This window comes from Terrapene carolina, unplaced genomic scaffold (genome assembly GCF_002925995.2).
Source record: "Terrapene carolina triunguis isolate 2854851 unplaced genomic scaffold, T_m_triunguis-2.0 Scaffold495, whole genome shotgun sequence".
NCBI lineage: Eukaryota > Metazoa > Chordata > Testudines > Emydidae > Terrapene > Terrapene triunguis.
In genome coordinates this window covers 2,317,467-2,342,571 of record NW_020664846.1, presented here as the reverse complement: position 1 = coordinate 2,342,571, position 25,105 = coordinate 2,317,467, and the positions used below count along the sequence as shown (strand labels likewise).

General features: G+C 46.2%; 1 protein-coding gene across 1 annotated transcript; it reads left to right on the top strand.

Annotated features, from left to right (window-relative positions):
- Positions 1 to 1,641: 1,641 nt before the first annotated feature.
- PSMD11 (proteasome 26S subunit, non-ATPase 11) lies at positions 1,642 to 24,792 on the top strand. The gene is made up of 12 exons (XM_026658668.2): positions 1,642 to 1,756; positions 5,270 to 5,371; positions 10,833 to 10,957; positions 13,716 to 13,787; positions 14,147 to 14,204; positions 14,649 to 14,843; positions 15,903 to 16,047; positions 16,480 to 16,540; positions 17,963 to 18,025; positions 21,343 to 21,468; positions 22,071 to 22,106; positions 24,249 to 24,792. Exons 1-12 carry the CDS (start codon positions 1,666 to 1,668, stop codon positions 24,354 to 24,356), a joined length of 1,182 nt encoding a protein of 393 aa, XP_026514453.1. The 5' UTR covers positions 1,642 to 1,665; the 3' UTR covers positions 24,357 to 24,792.
- The last annotated feature ends 313 nt before the right edge of the window (positions 24,793 to 25,105 follow it).

Here is a 25,105-nt window from a genome sequence, read left to right as displayed (position 1 = left end):
AGCTCCACACAGCGGGGTCCAGGGTCCCTGCCACCGGGACCCCACCCATGGCTCCACTCCTGGCCCCACTTTGTGGAGGGGGTCTCTGGGCATAGGGGGACTGTGTCTCATATCATAGAGTCTCAGGGTTGGAAGGGACCTCAGGAGGTCATCTAGTCCAACCCCCTACTCAAAGCAGGACCAATCCCCAGACAGATTTTTGCCCCAGATCCCTAAATGGCCCCCTCAAGGATTGAATTTACAACCCTGGGTTTAGCAGGCCAATGCTCAAACCACTGAGCTATCCCTCCCCCCTTCCTTCAAAGCCACCCAACCCCTTCCCTTATCCCTTATAGACTGATAGACTCATGATCATCTAGTCTGATTTCCTGCACAACACAGGCCACAGACTCTCACCAATCCCCTCCTGTAACAGGCCCGTAATCTCTGGCTGAGTTACTGAAGTCCTCAAATCCTGGTTTAAAGACTTCAAGTTACAGAGAATCCACCATTTATTCTGGTTTAAACCTGCAAGTGACCCATTCCCCATGCTGTAGACAGAGGAAGGCAAAACACTCCCCCCCACCCCCCCACTCCAGGGTCTCCACCAATCTGACCTGGGGGAAAATTCCTTCCTGACCCCAACTATGGTGATCAGTAGGACCCTGAGCATGTGGGCAAGACGCAGCAGTAAGACACCTGGGAAAGAATTCCCCATAGTAACTCAGAGGGAACCCATGGGAATTGAAACGACCACTCAGTCGACTTCCAAAGAGATGGGATTTGTGGGACGATTTTATCATGAAAAGGACTGGCCGCATATGGAGAAGGAAAACCAGGATAAGAGAAGACTGGAAGGTGTGTTGTGATTGGCACAATCTATATGAGGGCTGAAGGACCGATTGAACAACATGATCAACCTGAACTCAGAACCCTCCCCATCTAGTGCCCCATCTCCAGCTGTTGGAGAGATGTGCTACTAGCAGTCATACACGGGCCACATGCCATTACAGGCAGTCTCATCATACCACCCCCTTCATAAATGTATCAAGCTCAGTCTCTCCAAGTCCCTCCCCTGGCCCCATACCAGCGCCCCACAGAGCCCCTCTCACCCGGCCCCTCCCCTGACCCCATACCAGCGCCCCACAGAGCCCCTCCCCTGACCCCATACCAGCGCCCCACAGAGCCCCTCCCCTGACCCCATACTAGCACCCCACAGAGCCCCTGTCACCCAACCCCATACCTGCACCCCACAGAGCCCCTTTCACCCAGCCCCGTACCAGCACCCCACAGAGCCCCTCCCCTAACCCCATACCACAGCCTGACAGAGCCCCTCTCACCCAGCCCCATACCTGCGCCCCACAGAGCCTCTCTCACCCGGCCCCTCCCCTGGCCCCATACTACCGCCCCACAGAGCCCCTCCCCTGACCCCATACCAGCGCCCCACAGAGCCCCTCCCCTGACCCCATACCACAGCCCGACAGAGCCCCCTCACTACCGCCCCACAGAGCCCCTCTCTCCCAGCTCCCATTAGACCCCCCCGGGCCGGCCCGCACGCCCCTTCCTCCCAGCCGGCCCCACGTGCACGGCCTACAGGTCCCGGCATGCCCCGCGGCGGGAAGGGGCGGGGCTCCGGGCCGGCTCTTTCCGGCCTCGGCGTGAGGAGGGAGTGAGCGAGCGGCTAAGATGGCGGCTGCGGCGGTGTTGGAGTTCCAGCGAGCCCAGTCCCTGCTCTCCACCGACCGCGAGGCCTCCATAGGGATCCTGCACTCCATAGGTGAGCGGCGCGGGGCCGCTGGCGGGGCCGGCCCGCAGCCCGCGCTCCTCGGCCCGGCGGCGGCGCGGGGGAGCCGGCCGTGCCGGCTGCTGACTCACCGTGGGAGCCGGGGGGCGCAAGGCCGCAGCCCGCGGGAGGGGGAGCGGCGGGGCGGGGGGAGCGAGGCCCCGTCAGCCCCAGGCCCCTGCAGCTGCTGATTCACGCTGGGCCCGGGAGGCAGGGCCAGGGCGCCCGGCGCCGGTCCCGCGAGGCCCTACCGGGCAGCGCGTCAGGCTCGGGCCCTGGGGTCCCGGCGCGGCGGGGGGTTAAAGAGGCCCCGATCTCTGCTGTCGGCTGGGGGGCGCCCCATGGCAGGAAGGGGCAGCTCCGCTCCGCCGGGGCTGGCTGCCCCCCCCCCCCCCCGCGCCGGTCAAGCCAACGAGGCTCTGGGAAGGGAGGGGGGTGACCCCCTTTTAGGTGCTGTGACCCCCAACTCCCCGTGGTGTAGGGCGCTCGCAGTGTTTGTCCTGGTCTGGATGAGACTTGGAGGGTGACCCTGCTGTCAGCCCGCGCTCCCCGGGGCACGGCGCCATCCCTCTCCGGTTCCCTTCAGCTGAGGAATGAAGGGACCGAGCATAGTTTTGCTGTTATCACTTTTACGTAAGAACATTGTCTCCCTACCGTGGGGTCTGTGGATCTGGTTTCTGCAGCTCTCTCAGTTGTGGGATCTGGGGTTGAGAGTGACCCGGGGTCTGTTTCTGTGTCACTTCCACCCACTGCTTGCTGGAGTAAGGTGCTCTGAAGTGCAACAGGCTTCTGAGGCTACAATTGATTGTGTGTAGTTATTCTTGTGCTACAGTCCTGTTAGGGATTATATACTGAGGGTGGTATGGCCAGATCTTGGGTTATTGTGCAGGCAGGAGGATGACAACATCAGCTGATGAGTAATCTAAATATAAGCAGTGTGTGTGTGTGGTACTTGAACCCAGGGTGAGAACTGCCCTTGCCTTCAAGTGCTGGCCAGACTTGCAGTTGGTTCGGTGTAGGGGGAGAGAATACAATTTGTGGATTAAGCACTAATGGTTTAGAGAGCATTTTTTCTTAGTGTGCAAATTTAATTTATGAATTTAGGTGGGGAGCAGATACTGTTTCGCTGCATCTCTCCATGCTTGAAAGTTTTTTAGCAGCTTACCCCTTCAATGTTACTATGCAGCTCATGCTATGGTGGCATACCGTAGAACTGGGAAAGCTATACAGTTCTCAGATTGGAAAAATCCATGAACACAGCTTCACACTGAGTACCATGAACAGTGCATCCCAATAGCAACCAGTGAGAATCCACGTATACAGTCTGTTTAGGGGTTTCAGTAGTTTCCATCACTGTAGCATGTAAGTGCTATAGTAAGTTAGGTCAGCAGAGGAAGGTCTGCACTAGTTGTCTAGTGTTTGCCACCCTTAAGGCCTAAGGAGCTCTGCTGGAAGTATGTTTTTCTTGTATAGTATAAAATATAATGCTAGTTGAATTGCCTTTTAGGGTACATGAATGTTTCCCAGTGCAAAAATAACCTCAGGTGAAAGTGTTGGTAATGCTGAGTGCATACACAAACAGTTGAACTGGAATCCTAGGTTCTAGCTGAAGAAGTACTACAGAAATCTTCAGTGTAACTTGTTTTGTTTCAGGAATCCACTTTGTTTTATTTGTGCTACCTTCCTACACTGCAACTACAACTGTCATGGGGGACTGTCTCAAGGATTTAGCAGTGTCAGGGACATGCCAAAACTACAAAATGAAGCAGTGGCCTAGTTATGTCAGGGGACAACCATGTTTAATTCAGGTCCCCAGAATGTATTTGTAATGTAGATCATGGGATAGGATGGGGAGAGAAGAAGCCCTAGAAATGAACGGCCAAACAAATTAGTAATTCTGAATTCTTTGTAATAGGTGACTTATTTCTGAGGATAGGGCTTTGAACAAATACTGGTGCTATGTGTTTGGCAGTTAAATGTCTCCTTGGCTACTGTATAATCTCAAAATAGACCTCTCAGATGGCTATTCTGCAGGTGGTGAACTACATATTAAAAGAGAGATTGTGTAGAAGGAAACACACGATAAAAATATATAATATGTCTTGCTATTGCATTGGCGGCCTTGGGCGAACAATGAGGTCCACACTGTAAACTAAATAATATACACATTTGTGTGGTGTGATTTCAGGGTTAGGGTTCCTGAGAAGCTTGCTTATCCTGTGATGTTAACTAGAGATGTGACACACTAGTTAATTACTGCTTGGCACCTTCCAGGTCTGTCAAACATACCTATGACTTCTTGTCAAGTCAGTCCTAGTCAAAAGTAATGGTACCACAAACTATTTCATAGAATATCAGGGTTGGAAGAGACCTCAGGAGGTCATCTAGTCCAATCCCCTGCTCAAAGCAGGACCAACACCAACTAAATTTTCCCAGCCAGGGCTTTGTCAAGCCGGGCCTTAAAAACCTCTAAGGATGGAGATTCCACCACCTCCCTAGGTAACCCATTCCAGTGCTTTATCGCATTTGTTATCAACTGAGATGTGACAAGCTATAGTAGACTTTTTTTTTTAAGGCAGTGGGTATTTCTTTTACTATAATTAGACCTTCTGTGCTGGGGAAAGCAAAATTACTTTGCTTATGATACTGAGCATATTAAGTTACTGGGGCCATAAGGTCTTGTCCCGTAGAGTGAGAACTAAGAACTTCTGAATTCTAATCCCAGCTGTAGTGCTGGACAAGGAAGCAAGGAATCCCAGCTCTGTAGTTTCAGTCAAGTAAATCTCCTCACGTTTCTGTTCTTCTATTGCCTCATCTGTAAGATGGGGATACTTGCTTGTCTCACAGTTGTTGGAGATTTAATATTTGTAAAGCACTAAATAGTAGCAGAAAGTATGAAACCTTTATGAGGAGAGAGAGCTCCAACTTTTGCAACTGAGAGCCTGTAATGCCTGCAGTATTGGACATGCAAGTGCAAACAGATTAATTTCACAGCTTCGTACAGCCTTAGCGTTATTTTTGTTGTGGAGCTTTGGCCAAGTGATTGCAACATTACACACAACAGCAGTAAAAACAAGGATCCTAACACCAAGCAATAAGGGAGTATTTTTTTACCCGGCTTGCAGGTTCTACGCTTGAGATGTCGCCATTTAGAAGATGTCATTTGTTAGAACACTCCATATGGTGCAACCATAGATGCTTGTTTTAGAACAGTCCTTCTTGAACAGCTAGAGAGGTCTTATTGACACTTTATGAATCTGAAATCTGACCTGTTTTCAGGACATGAGAAATTTTGTCAGCTAGATGCAACTATTTCTAAGGTCTAGATAAATAACTGGTTTTAAGCTTTCTAAAGCTAAGTACTTAACATTTCTATGTAATAAATATTCCAGCCAGATTGACTCCACTGTTACCTGACACACTAGTTAGTTTCTGGAAAGAAGTGAAAAACGTAATTATGTAGATTCTGTGTTTTGATTGAAATGGTATTGTTCCACTTTCTTCTAGTGAAGCGCGATGTTCAGGAAAATGATGAGGAGGCAGTGCAAGTTAAAGAGCAGAGCATCCTGGAACTGGGGGCGCTTCTTGCTAAGACTGGACAGGCGGAAGGTAAGCCCGAGTTCTGACTCATTGGAGTTCTTGTAACATGCATGTACACCCAAGTTGATGGGTCTGTAGGGAGATGCAAACATAAGAGTAGAGCTGGGGTGGAGGGAGCTACTTTCTATCCCGTAAGTCTTTGAGATTTGGAAACTTTTTTTCCCTGTTCTGAAGTTAATCTGAAATTTTTGCAAACCAATAAATCTTTAAAAAAAAAAAAAAAAAAACTTAACCCCCTCCTCACCCCACCCCCGGGCTCCCCCTTTACACTGAGGACTTCAGCCTTTTTTAAAAAGAAACTTTAAAAGCTGATTTGAATAAAAAACCAAAACTTTTCATTGAGGAAAATGTTGAAACGGGACACCTCAAGAATTTAAATTATTTTTCAAATGCTTTTGAATTGGGTGATTGCTTTGACAAATGAACATTTACTGATGGAAAAATGTGTTGGAAAATTCCCAACCAACTCTACATAAGAGAAGATGTGACAGGCTTTCTTTTGGGGATGTATGAAAGGAGAGGAATGGGTGAAACGTCTCTAATCAGTAATTGTTTGGTTCAGTTATATTCCGATCTTTAGTTTCCCTGAAAAGTTCTAAGATAGCATGCTTCTTACAGTGAAAGTTCAGCAGGTTTTTGTTGGAGAATAATGATCTTGCATTTATTGAGCACTTTTCATCCAAAAGGACTTCACAAGTTGATACACCAACTTCAGACAAACCTCACTCCATCCGCTGCAGATGTGCAACTGTAGTGTAGCCAGGCAGCAGTTTAGCCATATACAACCATAATTCAGGACATATTGTGGAACATGTGCTTTTTTTTTTTTTTTTTTTTTAACCAAACTGAAGTTGTTTGGAAAGTGTAAGTGAACAGAATGTAATTAACCAAGTTAGAGTTTAACTCTGCTGTCCTGGTCAACACTGCAGTCTCTTTAAAAAGTGCTGAGGGGTCTTAAATAATAATTGATCAGTTTTAGGTCTGTTCTAAAAGTCAGATGTTTTATTCCCCACTTACATAAATAAGTACATATTTTGGCTTTTTCATTTATATGTTGGTACTAAATTAGTTATGTCTGGGTATTCTAGACATTTGCCACATCCTGATTTGCAATTGAACATAGCTTGTGACAGAGTGGATTGTTTCCAGTGTTCCCCTAAATGCAGAGAAACTGTTCCTTTCTGAACTGGTAACTTAAGATGACACCAATACAAAATTAGTTCCCTCTTTTAAAAATAAAGCAGAGTTAGTTGTAGAGAGGATTGAATGAACTGTTCTAGGTATTGCTGATTCATAAAAGTTGGAGACAGGAGACTTTACAAACAACGTAATGCACTTTGGGTGACCTCTTAGGATGGCTGGTTAAGGGGATTACCACCAAACCAAAACACTTCTCAATTGAGACTAGTACTAATTTTATAAATTGGTGCTTGATTGAAAGTCAGGATTTTATGTACCAGATGCCCGCTAGTGAGAACAGTAAACCTACTACAGCAGTGGTTCTCAAACTTTTGTACTGGTGACCCCTCTCACAGAGCGAGCCTCTGAGTGCGACACCCCCCCCCCTTATAAATTAAAAACACTCTTTTATATATTTAACACCATTGTAAATGCTGGATGTAAAGCGGGGTTGGGGGGGGGGAGGCTGACAGCTTGCGACCCCCCACATAACCTCATGACCCCCCACATTTCTGTTCTGCTGCCTAAAAATAGTGAAATTTTCAAAAATCTCATCGGTTTCATTGTGTTGTAAACAGCAGAATGAAACTGCTTAAATTTATAAATTTTGCTCTACTACTGGTATTTTCCAGAAGAAATTTTCCTCTTGTCACTGGTATTGCTCTTCAGTCCTCCCAAAAGCCTTGGTGAAAAGAGGATTTTAAAAGCAGACAGGGAATTAATTATAACTACTGCAAAACAAATTGCAGTCAAAGATTTATAGCATTTCAGCCACACTGATTGACTCCCCCAAATCCCCTAAGGATCAAAGCTTCCTAGTTTCCTGACTGAGAACCCAATACTGTGCTATAATGTTTGTGGAGAGTCGCACCCAAAATGTCTCCAGTACTACAGTAGGGAATGCTATGCAAAGTTTGCAGCATAGGTTCTAGCGAGTGGGAAGTCTCCTGCAAATTCTGGACAATAATTAAAAATCCTAGGGGTGGAGTGAGGTGATCTACAGAACCTTTCTTCTCTAGGAAATTAAGATCACAGACTCAAAAACAGTTTAGGAAAGGAAGATAAAGCCTGATTTGGTAGGGCTTGAAAGTTAGAACGGGCGCTCATGCCACTAAACTGCTGTTAACATGAAATAAATTGATAGTCTCTTCCTAATGGACGAATGTTCTTGTTACAAAAAGCATTGCTGCAATTGACCCATTGTCATCTGTCTTGGCAGAGGCTAAGAAATAAACTGGCATAGGGACTAATTTACCCCTTCATCAATCCAATCTTATACTGTTGCTCATCACCATAGGATTGTCATTGTTCCCTCAGGTCAGGGATTTGGTGAATGGCACTGTAGTGTGCGATTGCCTTTTTCCTGTCACGGAGCAGCAGACTTAATACTTCATGGCTGCTGTTCACCAGTTGTCTAGGGCTGTCAGTCACTCCCTCCTTACCAACACTACACTTACTTAGAAAGTACTAAAAACAGTTAGCAGTAATTCCAAGGGGAAAGAAATTTCTGTTGGAATTCGCAGCTTCTTGGCATGAATTTATAATCCCTCCACCACAAGTTAGTAAAATGTATGGATTTTATTGTCTTGCTCCCAGTGAATCAACATTTTAGGCCTCCTTTTGAATCAGATCTCTAGTGAAATAAAACTTGATGAATTACCAGGCGGGGTTGAGCAAGGCTGTTTAAATCAGATGCAATATTTATGTTCACTGAATGTTTAACCTGAAAATCCTGTTTTTTTAGGAATTTTGGCCTATTAGCATTCTGCATCTTTATGCAGCAGACCTAGGTTTGAGTTGGTCCTGACCAGCAGGGGATGCTGCAGAGGCATTGTGCCCAGGAGATGAGGTAGTGCCTTGTGTTACTTGAGAAACTGATGGATTTTGAAGGGGGGGCTTAAGAAGACAAGAAATTACTAGCTAACTTAGTCATATGACCCAAAGCTAAGCAGGCAGGATCATGTCTGGAGGGAAATGAGCCTTGCCTGATACGTTCAGTGGGAAAACACTAGTGTCTTCATGCCATCATTGCATCTGCTGTGTCACTTCAGCCTATGTGCTCCCTTCCTCCTAAATCCAACGGGCAGATCCAGAGGCAGCCCTTTTAACTGCAGGAGGGAAAATTGTTAGAGATTTTATTCTACATCTGGCAAACTTCTTATTTGTTGTGGCACTGGGAGAAAAGGCCATTGTCAGTTTGTTGCTGTCGTGATGGGTTGCATTCGTTATGAGACAAGCCATTGAAGAGATGTCTTTGCCTTCTCCCTATAATGACAAGTACTTTTACCTCTCTTAGGTGGCTTATTAAGTTTAGGAGCTTTCAGTGGAATGAGTGTTTTAAGAATGAATGCCACCAAAATCATGGTCCGTTAAAGCTGTAATCTCTTGTTACTTCCACTGCTGGCCTGCGAAGTAGCAATAACATTATTTGTTTTATGAAAAGGCCAGGATACTAATGAAAATTCCTGGTCACTGTAGATTCAAACAGGAGAAATTCAGTCAGTAATAACTCCTAAATTGGAAGGATCTTGCGCAAAGTGATCTCAGGCAGATTATGAGATTAACTGCTGCTTTGTCATGCTCCCCATGTCAATCCTAGCAGCGCGTTGTGAACATACTCATGACTTGTGGTGCCCAAGTATCATTACAAGATACAAAACAGCCTGCATTGAACTTGAAGGGACACTTAAGATTAATAGGCTTCATTTGTGCTAAAATGATCTGCTTCCCATGCATGGAAATGGTAACACACCACCTTTACCAAGTGGGATAGAATACTTTTAAATTAAGCATGGGATAGAATTCAATATGTTAATCTGGTTTGTGATGTAATTATTGATTAAGGGTTTAAAAATAAACAAATGTGAACTCCTCCAAAAGTATGAGGAAACAATCTACATATTCTTGTAGAGCTGGGAGAATTTTTATGCAATAACACAAAATATAGTAATACGTACAGTATTAAAGAATATTGTTTCTTGACTATTGGACTCCCAAAAAAACTGAAATGTGTGGGAAGCAACAAGAACTTAATGCACTTTGTATAGTAATTTCAATAAAGAGATTAAAAAAACAAACCTTTATCCAATTCTTGGATTTCAGTTTTCTCCTTTTTTGGTTTAAAGTAAGAATTAAGAATTGTAAAGTGATTATCTGGTATCTTAAACAAATTGTGCAATCGTAGTATACTATTGATAGTCCATAGCTGGGCCATTTTGTACTGTCGCCCTGTCAGATTGTGTAAACTAAGCAGTGTTGGGTGTGGTCAGTACCTGATGGGAGATTTAAGATTGTGCAGGAAATAAGGACACACTTCCTTGAGAGTTGAGCCAATGCCATAGCATTCTGCTAGGGGGTGCTGTGCTGCTGGAAATGTCATCTTTCTGATGGAATGTAATCAGACACCAGGACAACTTGTCACTATAGATCCCATTGTGATTATCACAAGAGCAGAGCTATTAACTCTGAGTCCTGGCAAAATTCTAATGGCTCTGCCTTCCTAAATCCTCCAGGTAGTTCAATTGGATACATCTTCTCTTCCTTTCCTAAACTGATGTGGTGTTTTGTGCAGCATTGAATGCTCTCGCTGTCACATTCCATCCCAGTGTAGGATTAGGTGATCTGTATTGTATAGCCCATATCTGTTGGGGCTTCACGACACTAAGTTGAGATGCACTACATACGTGTAAATTAAGAGATGAACTAATAAGCAGAGCAGAAAATGAGTTTACTGGAAAATAAGTTAAGATCTAAAATAATGCACATGATGGGAAATGTATGTAAAATTTCACGTTCATAACTATTCTTCCTGTTGAATGTATATTATGTTGTGAATCTGACCTGTCTCTTGTGAAGATGGGTGAGGGAGGGTACATTAAATTATTAAACAAGAGCAGACAAAGAATACACTTGCATTACAAACTCCATTGCCCCTCTTATCCAAAAATCTCAAAGCACTTTTCAAATATTAAGAGTCTTAAAACACACTTGAGGTAAGTATTGTTATATGCTTTTATAAATAGGCAAATTGAGTGGTTTACCAGAGGTCCCATAATCAGTCCACATCAGAGCCATTAATAGAACCCAGAAGTCTCTGGTTTAACTACTATACACTCTTCCTTGGGAATCATTTACCACTGACTTACAGGAAGGATATACTTTTTTCAAGCATTGGTATAATAAATATTGCTGTGAGTAGACCCAGATTGCAATATAACGTTAGACTATTGTGTGTCTTGTAGTTTGAATACCCAAATGTTGTTCTTTCATGGCTCGTTTGTCCTGAATACAGAACTTGGAGGACTTCTGAAGTATGTTCGACCCTTCTTGAATTCCATCAGCAAAGCAAAGGCAGCCCGTTTAGTCCGATCTCTCCTTGATCTGTTCCTCGATATGGAGGCAGCTACAGGACAGGAGGTGAGACCCCTTGAATTCAGACAGGAGCTCATTCCTCAAAGGCTTTTACAGCACTGTCAGCTGATTTGTTCTGCTGTCCAGTGAAGAATCATTTGTATTGTGTCACAGGACATGCTCACTATGTAATAAAATATTGGCTACTCTAAATCTAATTCATGCGTAATTATGTAAACTGAAAGAAATTACTTGATTTTCTAGATGCCTCAATATGCTAGGAATGAAGTAATTCTTGAGTTGAGGTTCTGGCTCTAATACTTTATCCTCCTCTGGTCTTGGGTAACTCATATAACTAAGGAATTGAAAAACTTCAGACTTCTACAAGCCAGAGGCCCATATAATTTGGGGCACTACTAGCAATGGCCTGTGGCAACACCTCAGTGAGAGACCCAGTTCCCAATTGATACGAAGGGCAGGGATTGCTGATCTTGGATACTGCTCAGGGGCACCATCCTTTGTCTCAGCCACTGGCTCTTGCTGTGTAGGATTAAACTGGGCTGTTGGAAAAGGGAGCTTGCTTTCTCATGTGCCAGAGCCTATTGCCTGCTGAGGTGGCTTCTGCCCTCCTTTAGTCTCCATTTGTAACTGATCCTTGCTCCTGAATATCTCCCAGGCCTGTCTCTGCTGCTGATCATAGCTTTCTCAAGCAGCAGACACGACACTATTCTTGTCAGTTTCACAGCTGCTCCTGAATAGCAGAGCTGAAACTGCCCAGAGTAGTCTTGATTTCATGCTACAGCTTTTTGAGAGAACTAGGAGCAACAGTAATAGCATTGGAGCCAGGAAGATATGTTAACACTTGGGATTTTCTTCATAACCATAAGATCTAGATGCTTAATTTTCTGCTCCGTCTGTGGCAACACAGACCATGGGGAGTTCCTCTTCATTTATCTTACAGACAGGATGACACCTCGGCAGTTGTCTGGCTGTTATTTTGTGTCTTCAAATTTTGTTTGAATCAATATAATTAGAGTCTAAAATAATGATTTTAAAGGCAAAACACCTCAACTGTGCCTTTTGCAGCAGTGGGCTTACCTGTGGGAACAAGTGTATTTTGCTCTAACTAGGAGAAACCTCCACTATTGCAGCAGAGATGTCACCTTTCACTTCAGGTGTAGTTAAGGTGACCAGACAGCAAATGTGAAAAATCGGGCCGGGGATGGGGGGAAATAGGAGCCTATATAAGAAAGACCCCAAAATCAGTACTGTCCCTATAAAATCGGGACATCTGGTCACCTTAGGTGTGGTCCTGTTGAGGCTACAAAAGGCTTATGCTAGAGAGAAACTCTTGCTTATCCTCTGGGTTTTTTTTAAATACATGTAATATACAGTAGCAGACAGTGATTAGCAATCATGACACGAGGTAAATTAGTGATAATAAGTAGTTTATATTCTAAATGTAGCCCTTTTATCTCAATTCTTGTAACATTCCCATGAGGTTATAACATCTAGACAAATTAGACCTAAACAAATTAGAGGATTGGGCCAAAAGAAATCTGATGAGGTTCAACAAGGACAAATGCAGAGTCCTGCACTTAGGATGGAAGAATCCCATGCACTGCTACAGACTAGGGACCGAATGGTTGGGCAGCAGTTCTGCAGAAAAGGACCTAGTGCTTACAATGGATGAGAAGCTGAATATGAGTCAACAGTGTGCCCTTGTTGCCAATAGGCTAATGGCATTTTGGGCTGTATAAGTAGGGGCATTGCCAGCAGATCGAGGGACGTGATCATTCCCCTCTATTTGGCATTGGTGAGGCCTCATCTGGAGTACTGTGTCCAGTTTTGGGCCCCACACTACAAGAAGGATGTGGAAAAATTGGAAAGAGTCCAGTGGAGGGCAACAAAAATGATTAGGGGGCTGGAGCACATGATTTTATGAGGAGAGGCTGAGGGAACTGGCATTATTTAGTCTTCAGAGGAGAAGAATGAGGGGGGATTTGATAGCTGCTTTCAACTACCTGAAAGGGGGTTCCAAAGAGGTTGGATCTAGATTGTTCTCAGTGGTACCAGATGACAGAACAAGGAGTAATGGTCTCAAGTTGCATTCGGGGAGGTTTAGGTTGGATATTAGGAAGAACTTTTTCACTAGGAGGGTGGTGAAGCACTGGAATGGGTTACCTAGGGAGGTGGTGGAATCTCCTTCCTTAGAGGTTTTTAAGGTCAGGCTTGACTGAGCCCTGGCTGGCATGATTTAGTTGGGGATTGGTCCTGCTTTGAGCAGGGGGTTGGACTAGATGACCTCCTGAGGTCCCTTCCAACCCTGATATTCTATGATAAATGCATGCCTTCTGCTTGGTTCCTGCTACAGTCCTCATTTTACAGAAGTCACACAAGTTTAATACCCTTGAGGTGGGGGTGTGTGCATTAAGTTGTACCTAATATGAGGCTATGTTTTGGCTGTATATGATCCCAAGGTCAAGGCTGATTGAAACATACAGGATAAGTATGTCATAATTGACTGTACTGTGAAATCTCGGCTTCTGAGGTCATTGACTTAAACCCGCGCCTCATTTCAGTAAGGTTAGTATTAGTCTATAACAGATAACTTGGTATTTAGCACAGGCCTTTGGACCTATATGGTAAGATTCGCCTTATAGGCTAACAGTGCTGTTGAAATCAACACCAACTTTTTTCCATTTTATTTTGCTTGTCACTGCAGTGTATAGAACAGTGATTGAGTTGTTTAGGTTGGATGATCTTCCTGTAACAAAGAGAATGGAAGAAGAGGGTTTTAAAAATTTCATTTGTTCCCCCTAAGGTCGACCTGTGCTTAGAGTGTATTGAATGGGCCAAATCAGAGAAGAGGACTTTCCTACGCCAGGCTCTAGAGGTATGATATGTGTGTATGGATACAAAGTATATGGTTGTATTTTCCACTTGACAGTGTTTGTAAATGCAGAGATTTTTTTTATGTTCCCAAGATCTGTGCAAATGACAGGACAACATGATTATTCTAAGATTTGTTGCCCTTTATGGGGAAACTTGGACAGAGATTTTTCTTGGTGGGAGAGTATTTTCCCCAGTTGTTTAGATCCAGCAGAGCTTCCAGACAGCATTTGGAATTACAGTACAAAGCAGAACACTAACATAGCCAATAAGTGCAAATTAATGAGAATACCAAGTTTCATTTTGCAAAATCTGTTACCTTGCTCTGCCTTTCCTCACAGCAATTCTTTTTCTCTTCTCCAGGCAAGGCTGGTGTCTTTATACTTCGATACAAAGAGATACCAAGAGGCATTGCAGCTAGGTAAGTTGCCACCAGGTGGCAATAGTTCACTGCTTCCAAATTAAAAATGAGGCTGATATGGGGAATGATGAGTTCTGTTACGTACAGGACACTTTGACCAGTCTAGTAGGGACCCAAAGACGTTACATTCTCAGTGCTGTATCAAATCTTCCATCTTAATAACTGGTCTCCTGTCCCTAGTTCTTTCATATCCCACTTTGATCCAAGACTACTGTACTCTGGATCCAGACTGAACTGTTATGCTTCCCGTCCTTCATTTTTTTTCTTAGAACCACAGAACGTGGGCATGAGCACCGTGGACTCTTCCAGGCACTGAATGCATGTCTGAAAAGCAGCATTACTTTGGGGAAGAAGCTGTTGTCCACAGTGATCTTGATTTGCTTCCACTGATCAAAGAGCTGTTTGGAGCAAGTTACAAATGCTGTTGTTCATGTCTCTTGCCAGGATCTCAGCTCCTGCGGGAGTTGAAAAAGATGGATGACAAGGCTCTCTTGGTTGAAGTGCAGCTATTAGAAAGCAAGACATACCATGCCCTGAGCAATCTGCCAAAAGCAAGAGCAGCTTTAACCTCTGCACGAACTACAGCCAATGCAATCTACTGCCCACCCAAACTGCAGGCAGCACTGGACATGCAGTCAGGTAAAGCCCTTCAAGAGAAGAGGGGCCCAGCATCAGCGGACTGTGATATGGCTTCTCTGTCTGAGGTGACAGCTGTGGTACTTCATGTTACCACAATTGAAATGCTGTCAATGTCATCCAGTTTGTAAACATTTGAGGTGCTCACAACTGATCTAGATAACAATTCCTTAACCCTCTGATCGCCTCGGTTTGTACGTGGAGACTCATGCTTTCTTAAACCACTTTCATTGCTGTGATGTTTTTGAGAGCGGCAACACTGCATACCCATCAAACCCCAAAATGAGTGGTTTAAAAATCATTAGATTTTAAAAATAAATGGTGTGGTTTTTCTTTGCCTTCTGGCTCTTAAGCCTCCTGGGTGCACTTGGGTCATATTTTCAAGCTTTCCTCTGCAGGCGTAAGGCCTATAAACTCTTTAAATGAAAGGTTAGAATGTCCTGTACTCACTTGACTTCAGGAGCTGGAACTTTAAGTAAAACACAGAATATCACGAGATTCATAATAAAATCTCAAGTTGGCAACAGTGAAAGCACTAGCTCTGCTGCTATTCAGGGAAAAGCATTTGTTGCAGCTGCAGATTTCCGTATTTCAGTCTAGTGTAAATTCATGCAGCAGTTCAGTTGCTCACAACCTCTGTCTGACCAGGCAAAACTGATTAAGTCATCATTTGTACTAATGAGCTTGGGAAGATGTCTTCAACCTGCAGTTCCAGTGGTCCCATAACTTTTCTAATGTATATCATTTGGAGAAGCTAGTACTGTAGCCATTATCTAAACAGACCGAGGAGGTGCAACATGTGTTTCAGCACTTTATTGCTTGTTTTATCTTGCTAGAGCCACAACTTTTGTGCGGGTTTTTCTGAGTTTGCTATCTATCTGTTTTACTCTACTTGGAAGAGAGAACTAGGGTTTAGAGGACTTCAGGAATAAGTAAGTTTAAAGGAAAAGTATCCCTTGCAGTAAAGTGCAACATGCAGTGTTAAGCAGCCACATTTTCATCTGCCTCCAGCTGAATGCAGAACTGAGTTTGACTTCTGCCTGTTTTTCCCTCTCCCAACAGGTATTATCCATGCAGCAGAAGAAAAGGACTGGAAAACAGCCTACTCCTATTTTTATGAGGCATTTGAGGGATATGATTCAATTGACAGCCCAAAAGCCATCACTGCATTGAAATACATGTTGCTGTGCAAAATCATGCTCAACACGTAGGTGGCACATAGGTTGTGGGAAGAACAGTTACATTGGAACAGGAAAGGAATTGCCTATTCCAATCTCATAGCTAACCACACAACTGAAGCAACCACACTCAGCCAGTGCTGCCTTCTCATATAATGTGGTTTTTTTTTTTTTTTTTTTTTTTTTTTTACTAATTCAGAGCTTCTATTTCTTTAATCTTTGAGCCTTGTAATCTCGTGTCTCCTGGAAATGCCCAGGTTCTTATTAGAAATTAAGTCCAAGACATTTTAGTTTTATAATGGAAAACCTGAGCGAGATGATTTTGATGAGCACTTATGTGGAGGCATGTGAGAGTCAGGAAGTTTGTGGCTCAGTTGGAAAAGGTAACTGTTAATACCTGTATTTAGAACCACAGTGACACTTGTTGAGTAAATGCTCTTTTCCTTCCCTTCTCTCTCCAGCCCAGAGGATGTGCAGGCATTAGTGAGTGGGAAGCTTGCTCTGCGGTATGCAGGAAGACAGGTATAGAAAACTCTCTGTCTTCCTTCATTAATTGATCTTTGACTATTAGCGGTAAATATGCCCAATGGCCTGTGATGGGATGTTAGAGGGGGTGGGATCTGAGTTACTACCGAGAATTCTTTCCTGGGTGTCTGGCTGGTGAGTCTTACCCACATGCTCAGGGTTTAGCTGATTGCCATATTTGGGGTCGGGAAGGAATTTTCCTCCAGGGCAGATTGGCAGAGGCCCTGGGAGTTTTTCACCTTCCTCTGCAGCGTGGGGCATGGGTCACTTGCTGGAGGATTCTCTGCACCTTGAAGTCTTTAAACCATGATTTGAGGACTTCAGTGTTCCATTACATAAGATACTGCTGGATACTCCTATTGGTTGTCTCTCCACCCCCCTGCAAAAAAAACCCCCAAACACAATCATGGTATCTGAGCACTTCAAATATTACTTCTGACCTCACAGGGGGGTGTTATCCCCATTTAATAGATGGGAAAATGAATTGCGCAAGGCTGCACACTAAGTTAGCAGAAGATGTGAGAACACAACCCCATGTCCTCTGACTTCCAACCAGTGCCCTAACCACTAGACTACACTTCCTTTCTAATGCAGCTACGCTGCCTGAGTAATGCTGATTAACTTGAAAAGTAATGTTTCCAGCTTCCCCACAGTATATAGTATCTGTTTGTTTGGGAGAGTCTGCTGAAATGTTCTCAATTAAGTGGGATTGGGAGGGAGCAAAGCACATTGTTAATCATGATGGGGTGATTTGAAAGTCTGAATCCTTGCAATATGCCAGGCCTAGCAAATCTTTACCAGAGCCATTTTAGCTCTTTATTAGTACTGATCCTCAACTCTAACATGCAGGGTAATGTTTCTGTCTACAGTTCTCCTTCCCTACAGTTACTAGGAAAATGAGACATAAAAAATTCTCTCTCCTTCAGGAAGTGCTTCCTGTCATACAGCCCATGTCACTAGTATGTCTACTGACTCCCCTCTCCCCCCCCCACCTGAGACAGCGTAACTGAGGTGTGAAATGTGATTTAACTGGCTTAAAATACCTAAATTTGCACTTCTGAAGGCAGTACTGAAATGTGCACGTTGCAGAACTGCAACTGAAGTTACTCCCTGCGTTCAACCTTGGCAGGAACTGCATCCTTTTGCTGCAGCTCTCAAACATTACAGAACTCCAATTCTTTTTTAGCATGAAGCTGTTGTGATACTAGGTGACCTGCAACTGTTGGGTTTTTTCCTTCTTCTGTGGTCAGCTGATGTTCTTGTTCTTTGTATCTGGAATTAAACAGACATGAGACTTTGTTGCAAAGGGAACATTCCCCCTTTTTGTAGTTAAGAACTTTCTCTGTGCTCCATTCAGCTGGCAGAACGTTTTTCTGGACACCCCCAAATACTAACACTAGCTCCATTTTATCTTTGCAGACAGAAGCTCTAAAGCGTGTGGCACAGGCCAGTAAGAATCGATCGCTGGCAGACTTTGAAAAGGTAAGTGAGCAGGAAGACTCCAGATGGGAAGAGGTTGCAAAGGACTGTGTGAAAAGATGGACGTTTTAGTGCTCATGATGGAGCCAAGCTATAGCAGAAAGAATGTTCTTGTGGTATTTGCTTGAGTTTGAAAACTAACTTCATTTTGACCATATTTGCTTTCCGTGAACAATTAAGTGGTCTAGTTCTTCTAGCACTAATTTGTGAGAAAAAATTGAAGCTGGAATATTTACTGAAAGACCATTTTAAATTGCTTACTTGATTGTAGCATTTGTGCTGTTCTGGCTCAATACCACATGATTTGCATAACAACACGAAGTTTGAAGCCTGAATACTCTTAACAAACCATTTGCTATTAATATGAAAAGGGAGGAAATTTGGAAACACTGAATAATGCAAAATTCTCAAGAATTTACCAACAGAGATGAAACTTGACAAATTACCACATTAGAGCAGAACAGAGCAAATTCCTATGCTGAGGGACAGAGCAGTGGTCCTGGTGCTCTGTAAACTTGTCCCTTTCTCCAGCCAAGAGAGGTACATCTTAATTGTGACCTTCAGTACCCTGCTGCTATTCATGTAGGTGGTCTTTTCTGACCAGGGAGCTACTAAATTATGGAAGATGGGAACTTGTGTTCACCGGGGATTAGGCTGAAGCCTACAGACTCAAGTCACAAGTACTCTAAAAAGGCTACTTTTTACTCCTCAGGGAATTCTGTGCTAAAAATTAAAAATTCTGTGCACAATGTTTTAAAACTTTGCAAAATTTTGCATATTTTGCGTGTCAAAATAACACAATATAAGCACACCATTTTCAATTATTTTGGTAATTTATTTTAAAATACCTGTCAGCAAGTATATGAATAACAACACAGACGACAAGAAAGATTCAGGATTTTTTTTATTTTTTTTATTTTGACAAATAGATTCCTTAGTAGGCATATTAGCACATCTATATGGCTCCATAGCAAGCGAGAGGGACAGAATCTTGCATGCCCAACCCTGCCCCCCAATCCAGGGGTGGGCCCAGCAGGCTCCACGTGTGGAGGGGCTTAGTGTGTGTGGGATCAAGGTGTGGGGTGAGAGGGTTCTGTGTGGGGCAGTCTGGGTGGCTCTGTGGGGAGTTCGGATGTGGTGGCGGGGAGGGCAGATTTGGATGCACAGGGCCTTATCCAGTGATGAGCTCCCAAAATCGTAATAACCGGGTCCTCGGCGGCATTGGGGGGGGGCCTTCACTCGCTCCGGGATTTCAGCGGCGGGCTCTTCACCCGGAGCAAGTGAAGACACATGCATACGCGCACTGCCGAAGTGCCACCGAAGACCTGGTAGGGAACCTCGCGCTGAGTACAAGCCCCACGTGCCTATCTCCCCCCCACCCGACCCCAACCCACTTCCTGCCCCTGACTGCCCCCCTCAGAATCTGCAACCCATCAACCCCCCCCACTCCTTGTCCCCTGACCACCCCCTCCCAAGATGCCCAACTCGCACCGCTCCCTGTCCCCTGACTGCCCCGACCCTATCCACCACCACCCCGACAGACCCCTGGAACTCCCATGCCTACCCAACCCCCCCCTCCCCCCGGTGCACTGACCGCCCCCTCCAACCGCTCCCTGCCCCTTATCCAACCCCTCCTCCCAGCCCCGGCCCCCTTACCATGCTGCTCAAAGCGTCAGGAGCTGCAGAGCTGCCCAGAATGCTTGCGGCGTGCTGGGCCTCTGCGCTGGGGGGGAAGCGGGGGAGCCTCCCCAGTTGGGAGCTCAGGCGGGCCGGACAGGACGCTCCCGCGGGCTGGAGTTTGCCCACCTGCCGGCCCCTCTACAACCGGTTCTACACCGGCTTCTAAATTTAACAACCGGCTCCAGCTCACCACTGGCCTTATCGGAGGGTTCATTGGGGGGAATGGGACTCTGGGGGTGGGCAGGCGATCCAGGTGAAGGTGGCTGAGGCTCAGCAGAGGGCTTTGAGATGGGCGGGCGGGGGATGGGGCTCAGCATGGGGTCTGGGTGCAGGGGACTCAGCAAGGAGGTCCATGGGGTGGGGAGGTCTGGGTGTAGCTGGTTGCGGCTCAGTGGGGTGCGGGTCCAGCTGTGGGGTTTGGTGGGGTGGGGCTTGACGGGGGTGAGGGTTTGAGTGCGGGGGGCTCAGCAGGGGGTGGTCTGGTTGCAAGAGTGGGGGTTGGCAGGGGAGTCTGGGTGCAAAGGGTGGATCCAGATGCAGAATGTGTGGCTCAGCAGGGCAGGCCTGGGTTTGTGGGGGGGGTGTTGGGCAGATGGGGGGCAGCTCCCCCCACAGTGACTCCTCCCCCTGCGGCTGGGGAGCGATGAGGTCAGGAAGCAGGGTGGGGGTACGGAGTTTCCTGAAACTGGGGGAGGTTCCCAGGGGTGGGTCTGACCCAGCCCTGGGAGTGGCCTGTGCAGGTTAAGAGGAAGTTGTCTCCTTGCCCCCGCCTGTCCAGCCGGCCGGGACTTGCAGCTGGAGCCCGGTGCACAGTAGGAGCTACCGGTCAAGGTGTCCCCAGCTCCGGATGCACCGTGAGAGGGAGAGAGTCTCGTTCGCACACCAGCCCTGCCCCCTGAGGTGGTGATTTACATCTCTCCCGGCTGCTCCTGATGCCCTAACCAGATATTCTCTCTTACCCCCTTTCCCCCAACCCCACTGCCTGGGAGGGGTGCATGAATCAATTTTTCTGCATGGAGAAAGTAAAATCTGCAGGGGGCATTAATTTTGCACTTTCACAATGGGGCAGAATTCCCCTAGGAGTAAATTGTGTGGCTAGTATCCCCTTCCGTTCTTCGTTCTCCTCATTCCTGCATAAAATATTCCTTTCTTGTAAGCCTGAAGAAATCCACTGCCTGCTCAGATTTTCATTCGTTTGAAATGATTTCCCATTTGGATACTTCCATTGCTTTTTTTTTAAAAATTGATCTTCCTGGACTGAAGCCTTTTTAAAGATTCTTCAGGAAGAAAACACAAGTTGAGGGGAGAAGAAGCAGGGACAGGAAGCTACCCTGTTATGCCAAACCTGTCAAAGAGGAGAACAAATGCATTTGCTTACCTGAGCCTCTGGGTCACGCCATTATAAAGAATGTGAAGAAAGATACTAATCAGCAAGGTGCTTGAAAATCATTAGGCTGAGGTGCCAGATACTGACTGTCTGGCTAGGGTAATGCGTAGTAGCAGTTTAACATCTGATGCCGTGCTGGAAGTAAGGGAAGCTATAGTCTGCCCTGACAGGTGGTTGGACTTGGCCCAACAGGTCTCCTGTCTTCACTATCATCTCCCAGCCTAATTATTTGTTCCCCACATGTCTTCTGTAGGCTCTGACCGATTATAAGGTGGAGCTCAGGGACGACCCCATCATCAACACTCATTTGGCTAAACTCTATGATAACTTATTGGAACAAAATCTGATCCGAGTCATTGAACCCTTTTCTAGAGTACAGGTAAGTGTTTCTTTACTTCCGGCAGCTTTCCCCCCCTCATCCTTGGTGTGTGAGCTTCTTAGACACAAGCAGGGGGCTGCTAGGTGAAGTAATCTGCAGTTATAGGGAGTCTTTTGACTCACTCAGATGAGTTCTGCTGACCACTTGGTGGACTGGCACTTGAGTCCATAAGTTGTCATCTTCAGCTCAAAACGACTGGCTGTTAAAGGGCTGATGGGGGAACCTCCAGAACTGTCAAAAGCATGCTCTTTCATTTTTTCATTAAGCTCTAGATGGGCATGTTTGTAACGCCTGGATTGACGGTGTTTGGCTCTAAGGGGTCTGCCAAGGCATGGGTGAGGCTGGAATAATACCAATCTTAAATCTGGCCTGAAGCAGTGAAATGATGACTCAGCTGTTCAGTTTGTGGTCTGTCCATCTTCAATTAGAATTGTATTGTGGTCTGAAGTCTAAATGAGATGAAGCAAAGGAACCCATCTGGGGTAGATGGCTGGAGTATTGAGTTGTCATGTAGAAAGAACCCGTAACCTGTTGTTCTGTCGTAAAAGCAAAACTAAAGCTTGACTTCCCGTATCTGTATTGGTCTTTCTCTCCCTTTATAGATGGAACACATATCCAGCCTCATCAAGCTCTCAAAGGTAAGAACATTGCTAGAAATCTGTGGGATGGTTTAGTAAAGAGGGCAAAGAGACTGAGGGGTCAAATGACCACCATGAAATAACTCAGTGCATTAAAACTCCAGGCGTGGGCAGCTCCACCACAACGAGAACAAATGCCACTGTTGGGAAATCCCTCCTGTGACGGGTGCACTCACCTCTATTCATTTTCTCCTGGTGCCCTCTGTAGGCTGCTGACCTCGCTAGAACTCAGCCCACGGCCAAGTCACACACAGGCAGTAGGCATGAATGAGCCCCTTCCGGGGTAACAGAGGTCCAGCCAGGCCTGTCACTGCGCCCTTGGTAGTGTCTTCAGCCCTGTCTCTGGGCTCGGTTCTCAGGCTCTTCTGGGCTAACTTTAAGTTCTTCCCTGCCCTGTTATAGAGCACTGCCCCAAGACTTTCTTCCTGGAGACTTGTCTTCACTGATTCTTGCTGCCCCAGCTGTCCAGCCAGGTCATCTCTCAAGTTCAATCCCTGGGGGGGGATATAACAAAGAGATCACCAGACAGTCAGTCTGCCTGCCCTTACCAGAGCCCTGAGCCCTTTCAATTCCAGCCCTTTTCTTGGGCTTCTGAATGAGGCATATCCCCTCCTCGGGGCGTAGGTCACTTCCCCAGTGGCCGGTGAGGGAACCTGGGCCCACCCACGACTCCGGGTCCCAACCCAGGGACCCTATAGGTAGCAGCCACATACTGCTTCCTTAACTTGGTTGCTGCTACATTCCCTGGTTCCCTTCCCACCTGGCCTCTTCACCTCCGTCCATTACCTTAGGGCAAGAGTCCTCAGGTCCTCCTGTTCCCAGGTTCAACTAATGCAGCCCATCAAACTCCCTTTGGCCAGCGTGGACACCCTTCCTTGCACCTTTGGCCCCAGTCAGGAACTGTCCTGCTCAGGCCCTGAAGCTGCTTTTATCTGCGTCTTCTGGGCTCTGATTGGCTGCAAGGGGCCTCAAAGGGCCTGGTACACCCCGTCACACACCCCCTTGAGGGCAGGGGTTCTTATAAGATGCTTGCAGTTTGTTTTGCTTAGGGAGAGATGGGCTTCCCTACAAAACCCTCCTCCTGTCCCCAGGTCCTGCCCCTGCCACTCCCACCACTTGCTGACTCTTCTACGTTTGAAGAGTCTGAAGGAGCCTCCCTATAAAGTGCTGTAGAATTTTTCCATGCTCAGAAACCCCTCACTGAATCCAGCGTAGCCCTTTTTAATCCAAATGGCAGTCCAGGGTATAACTGTCATGAAACAGCTGGGCCAAAGCCTTCTAGAAAGGTCCTTGACTTGACTTGAAAAGCTCTTAAAAGGTAGTGGGCCAAACTAGTTGCTCCCTTGGCTGGAGTTTCACCAGGGATGAACTTGGCACAGTGACTGTACAGATCCCCTCTGTTAACTTCCCGCGGTGCATAAAGGGAGACTCTCAGCAACATCTCAGTTGGTGTAAGTCTTAAGTCTTGCTCTCAGGAGCACCCAGAAATGCCCTTGCCCCAAACTGTCAGAGAGGCTCTAAACTCAGAGCTGCCATGTCAGGTGACGGAGAGTATCTTACTCATGGCCACGTGGTTGCTTCCACCATACAGCCTCGTTTCCAAATGGTGCACTCTCTAACTCAGCCCTTGGGCGCTAGCGCACACTGGGAGCACAAACATTCCTTAATTGTGAGCTCTACTAACATAGCAGAGAGTGGAGAACAAAGGCCTGACTCCCAATGGGCCACTTGCTGGCTGTAGCAGGTCATCAAAGACTGATGCATGGTGAAGCTCATCTAACTAGATGCTTGCTGAGTCAAGCAGGAATGCTCCAAATCCCCTGCTGATTCCAGTATGTGTGAAATGAAGATTGTACTGTATTTCATGACGCGAAAAGGCAATAGGTCACTTGGGAACTCTGATCGTTAAAAGGTGGTTCCTGGTCGTGGTTGCTCTTACATCCTGCTTTGCCTAAAATTGACTGACTGGAATTGCAAGCTAGTCTGTATGTGAGATCTGGCTTGCAAAGATATTCAATAACAAATGCTGAAATATTGCTTGGAGGCATTTATCTTTATATCCTGCCACGTCTGTGGGTTGAGGGTAGTAAAATCCACTGCTCTGCAGTTACCTTCAAGGGATTATTTCTATTTCAATTTCAGGCTGATGTGGAAAGGAAACTGTCACAGATGATCCTGGACAAGAAATTTCATGGTGAGTCTCTGCACCCTGTTGGATCTTTCCACACCTGCCACTCCATTTTTAGATGAACAAGTGAGAGAAGCTTGTGCATGTTCCCTTAACTGCTGTCTTTCTCCAAATCTTAAGCATATGCCCTAGAGTGTTATCACTCTAACTCCAGATGATGCTGACAGGCCTAGAAAGCAAATAGAGGTACACAGGGGAAAATACTGAAAGGATTATGGGCTGTATCCTGGAGGTCCTGAGCATTTGCTATTTCTGTTCAGCCTCTCTCTGACCCACCTTCCTCTGACTTGCCTTGTGACACCAACTGACTAGTGGGAGCGCCATTGGTGCCCTGCATGCTCAGTAACGGCTTCCACTCGAAACCAGAACTTCTTTGCAAACTCCTGGCAAAGAGCTGAAGGTCACTCTTCCATCCACCTCATGCTGGAGGGCTAGTACCTAGTACAGGGGTGGTCAAACTTTTTGGCCCAAGGGCCACATCTGGGTGGGGAAATTGCATGCAGGGCCATGAATGTAGGGCTGGGACAGGAGGTTGGGGTGCAGGAGGGGGCTCAGGGCAAGGTGTAGGAGTGTGGGGTGCAGCGGGGGCTCAGCGTAGGGAGTTGGGGTGCGGCAGGGGGCTCGGCAGGGGGTTAGGGGGCTCAGGGCAGAGGGTTGGGTGTGGGGGGGGGGAGGGGAGGGGGGGCAGGGGAAGGGGCAGGAGTGTGGGGTGCAGGAGGGGGCTCAGGGCAGGGGTTTGGGCTTCAGGAGGGGTGCAGCAGAGGGCTCAGTGTAGGGGGTTGTGGTGCAGGAGGGGTGCGGCAGGGGGCTC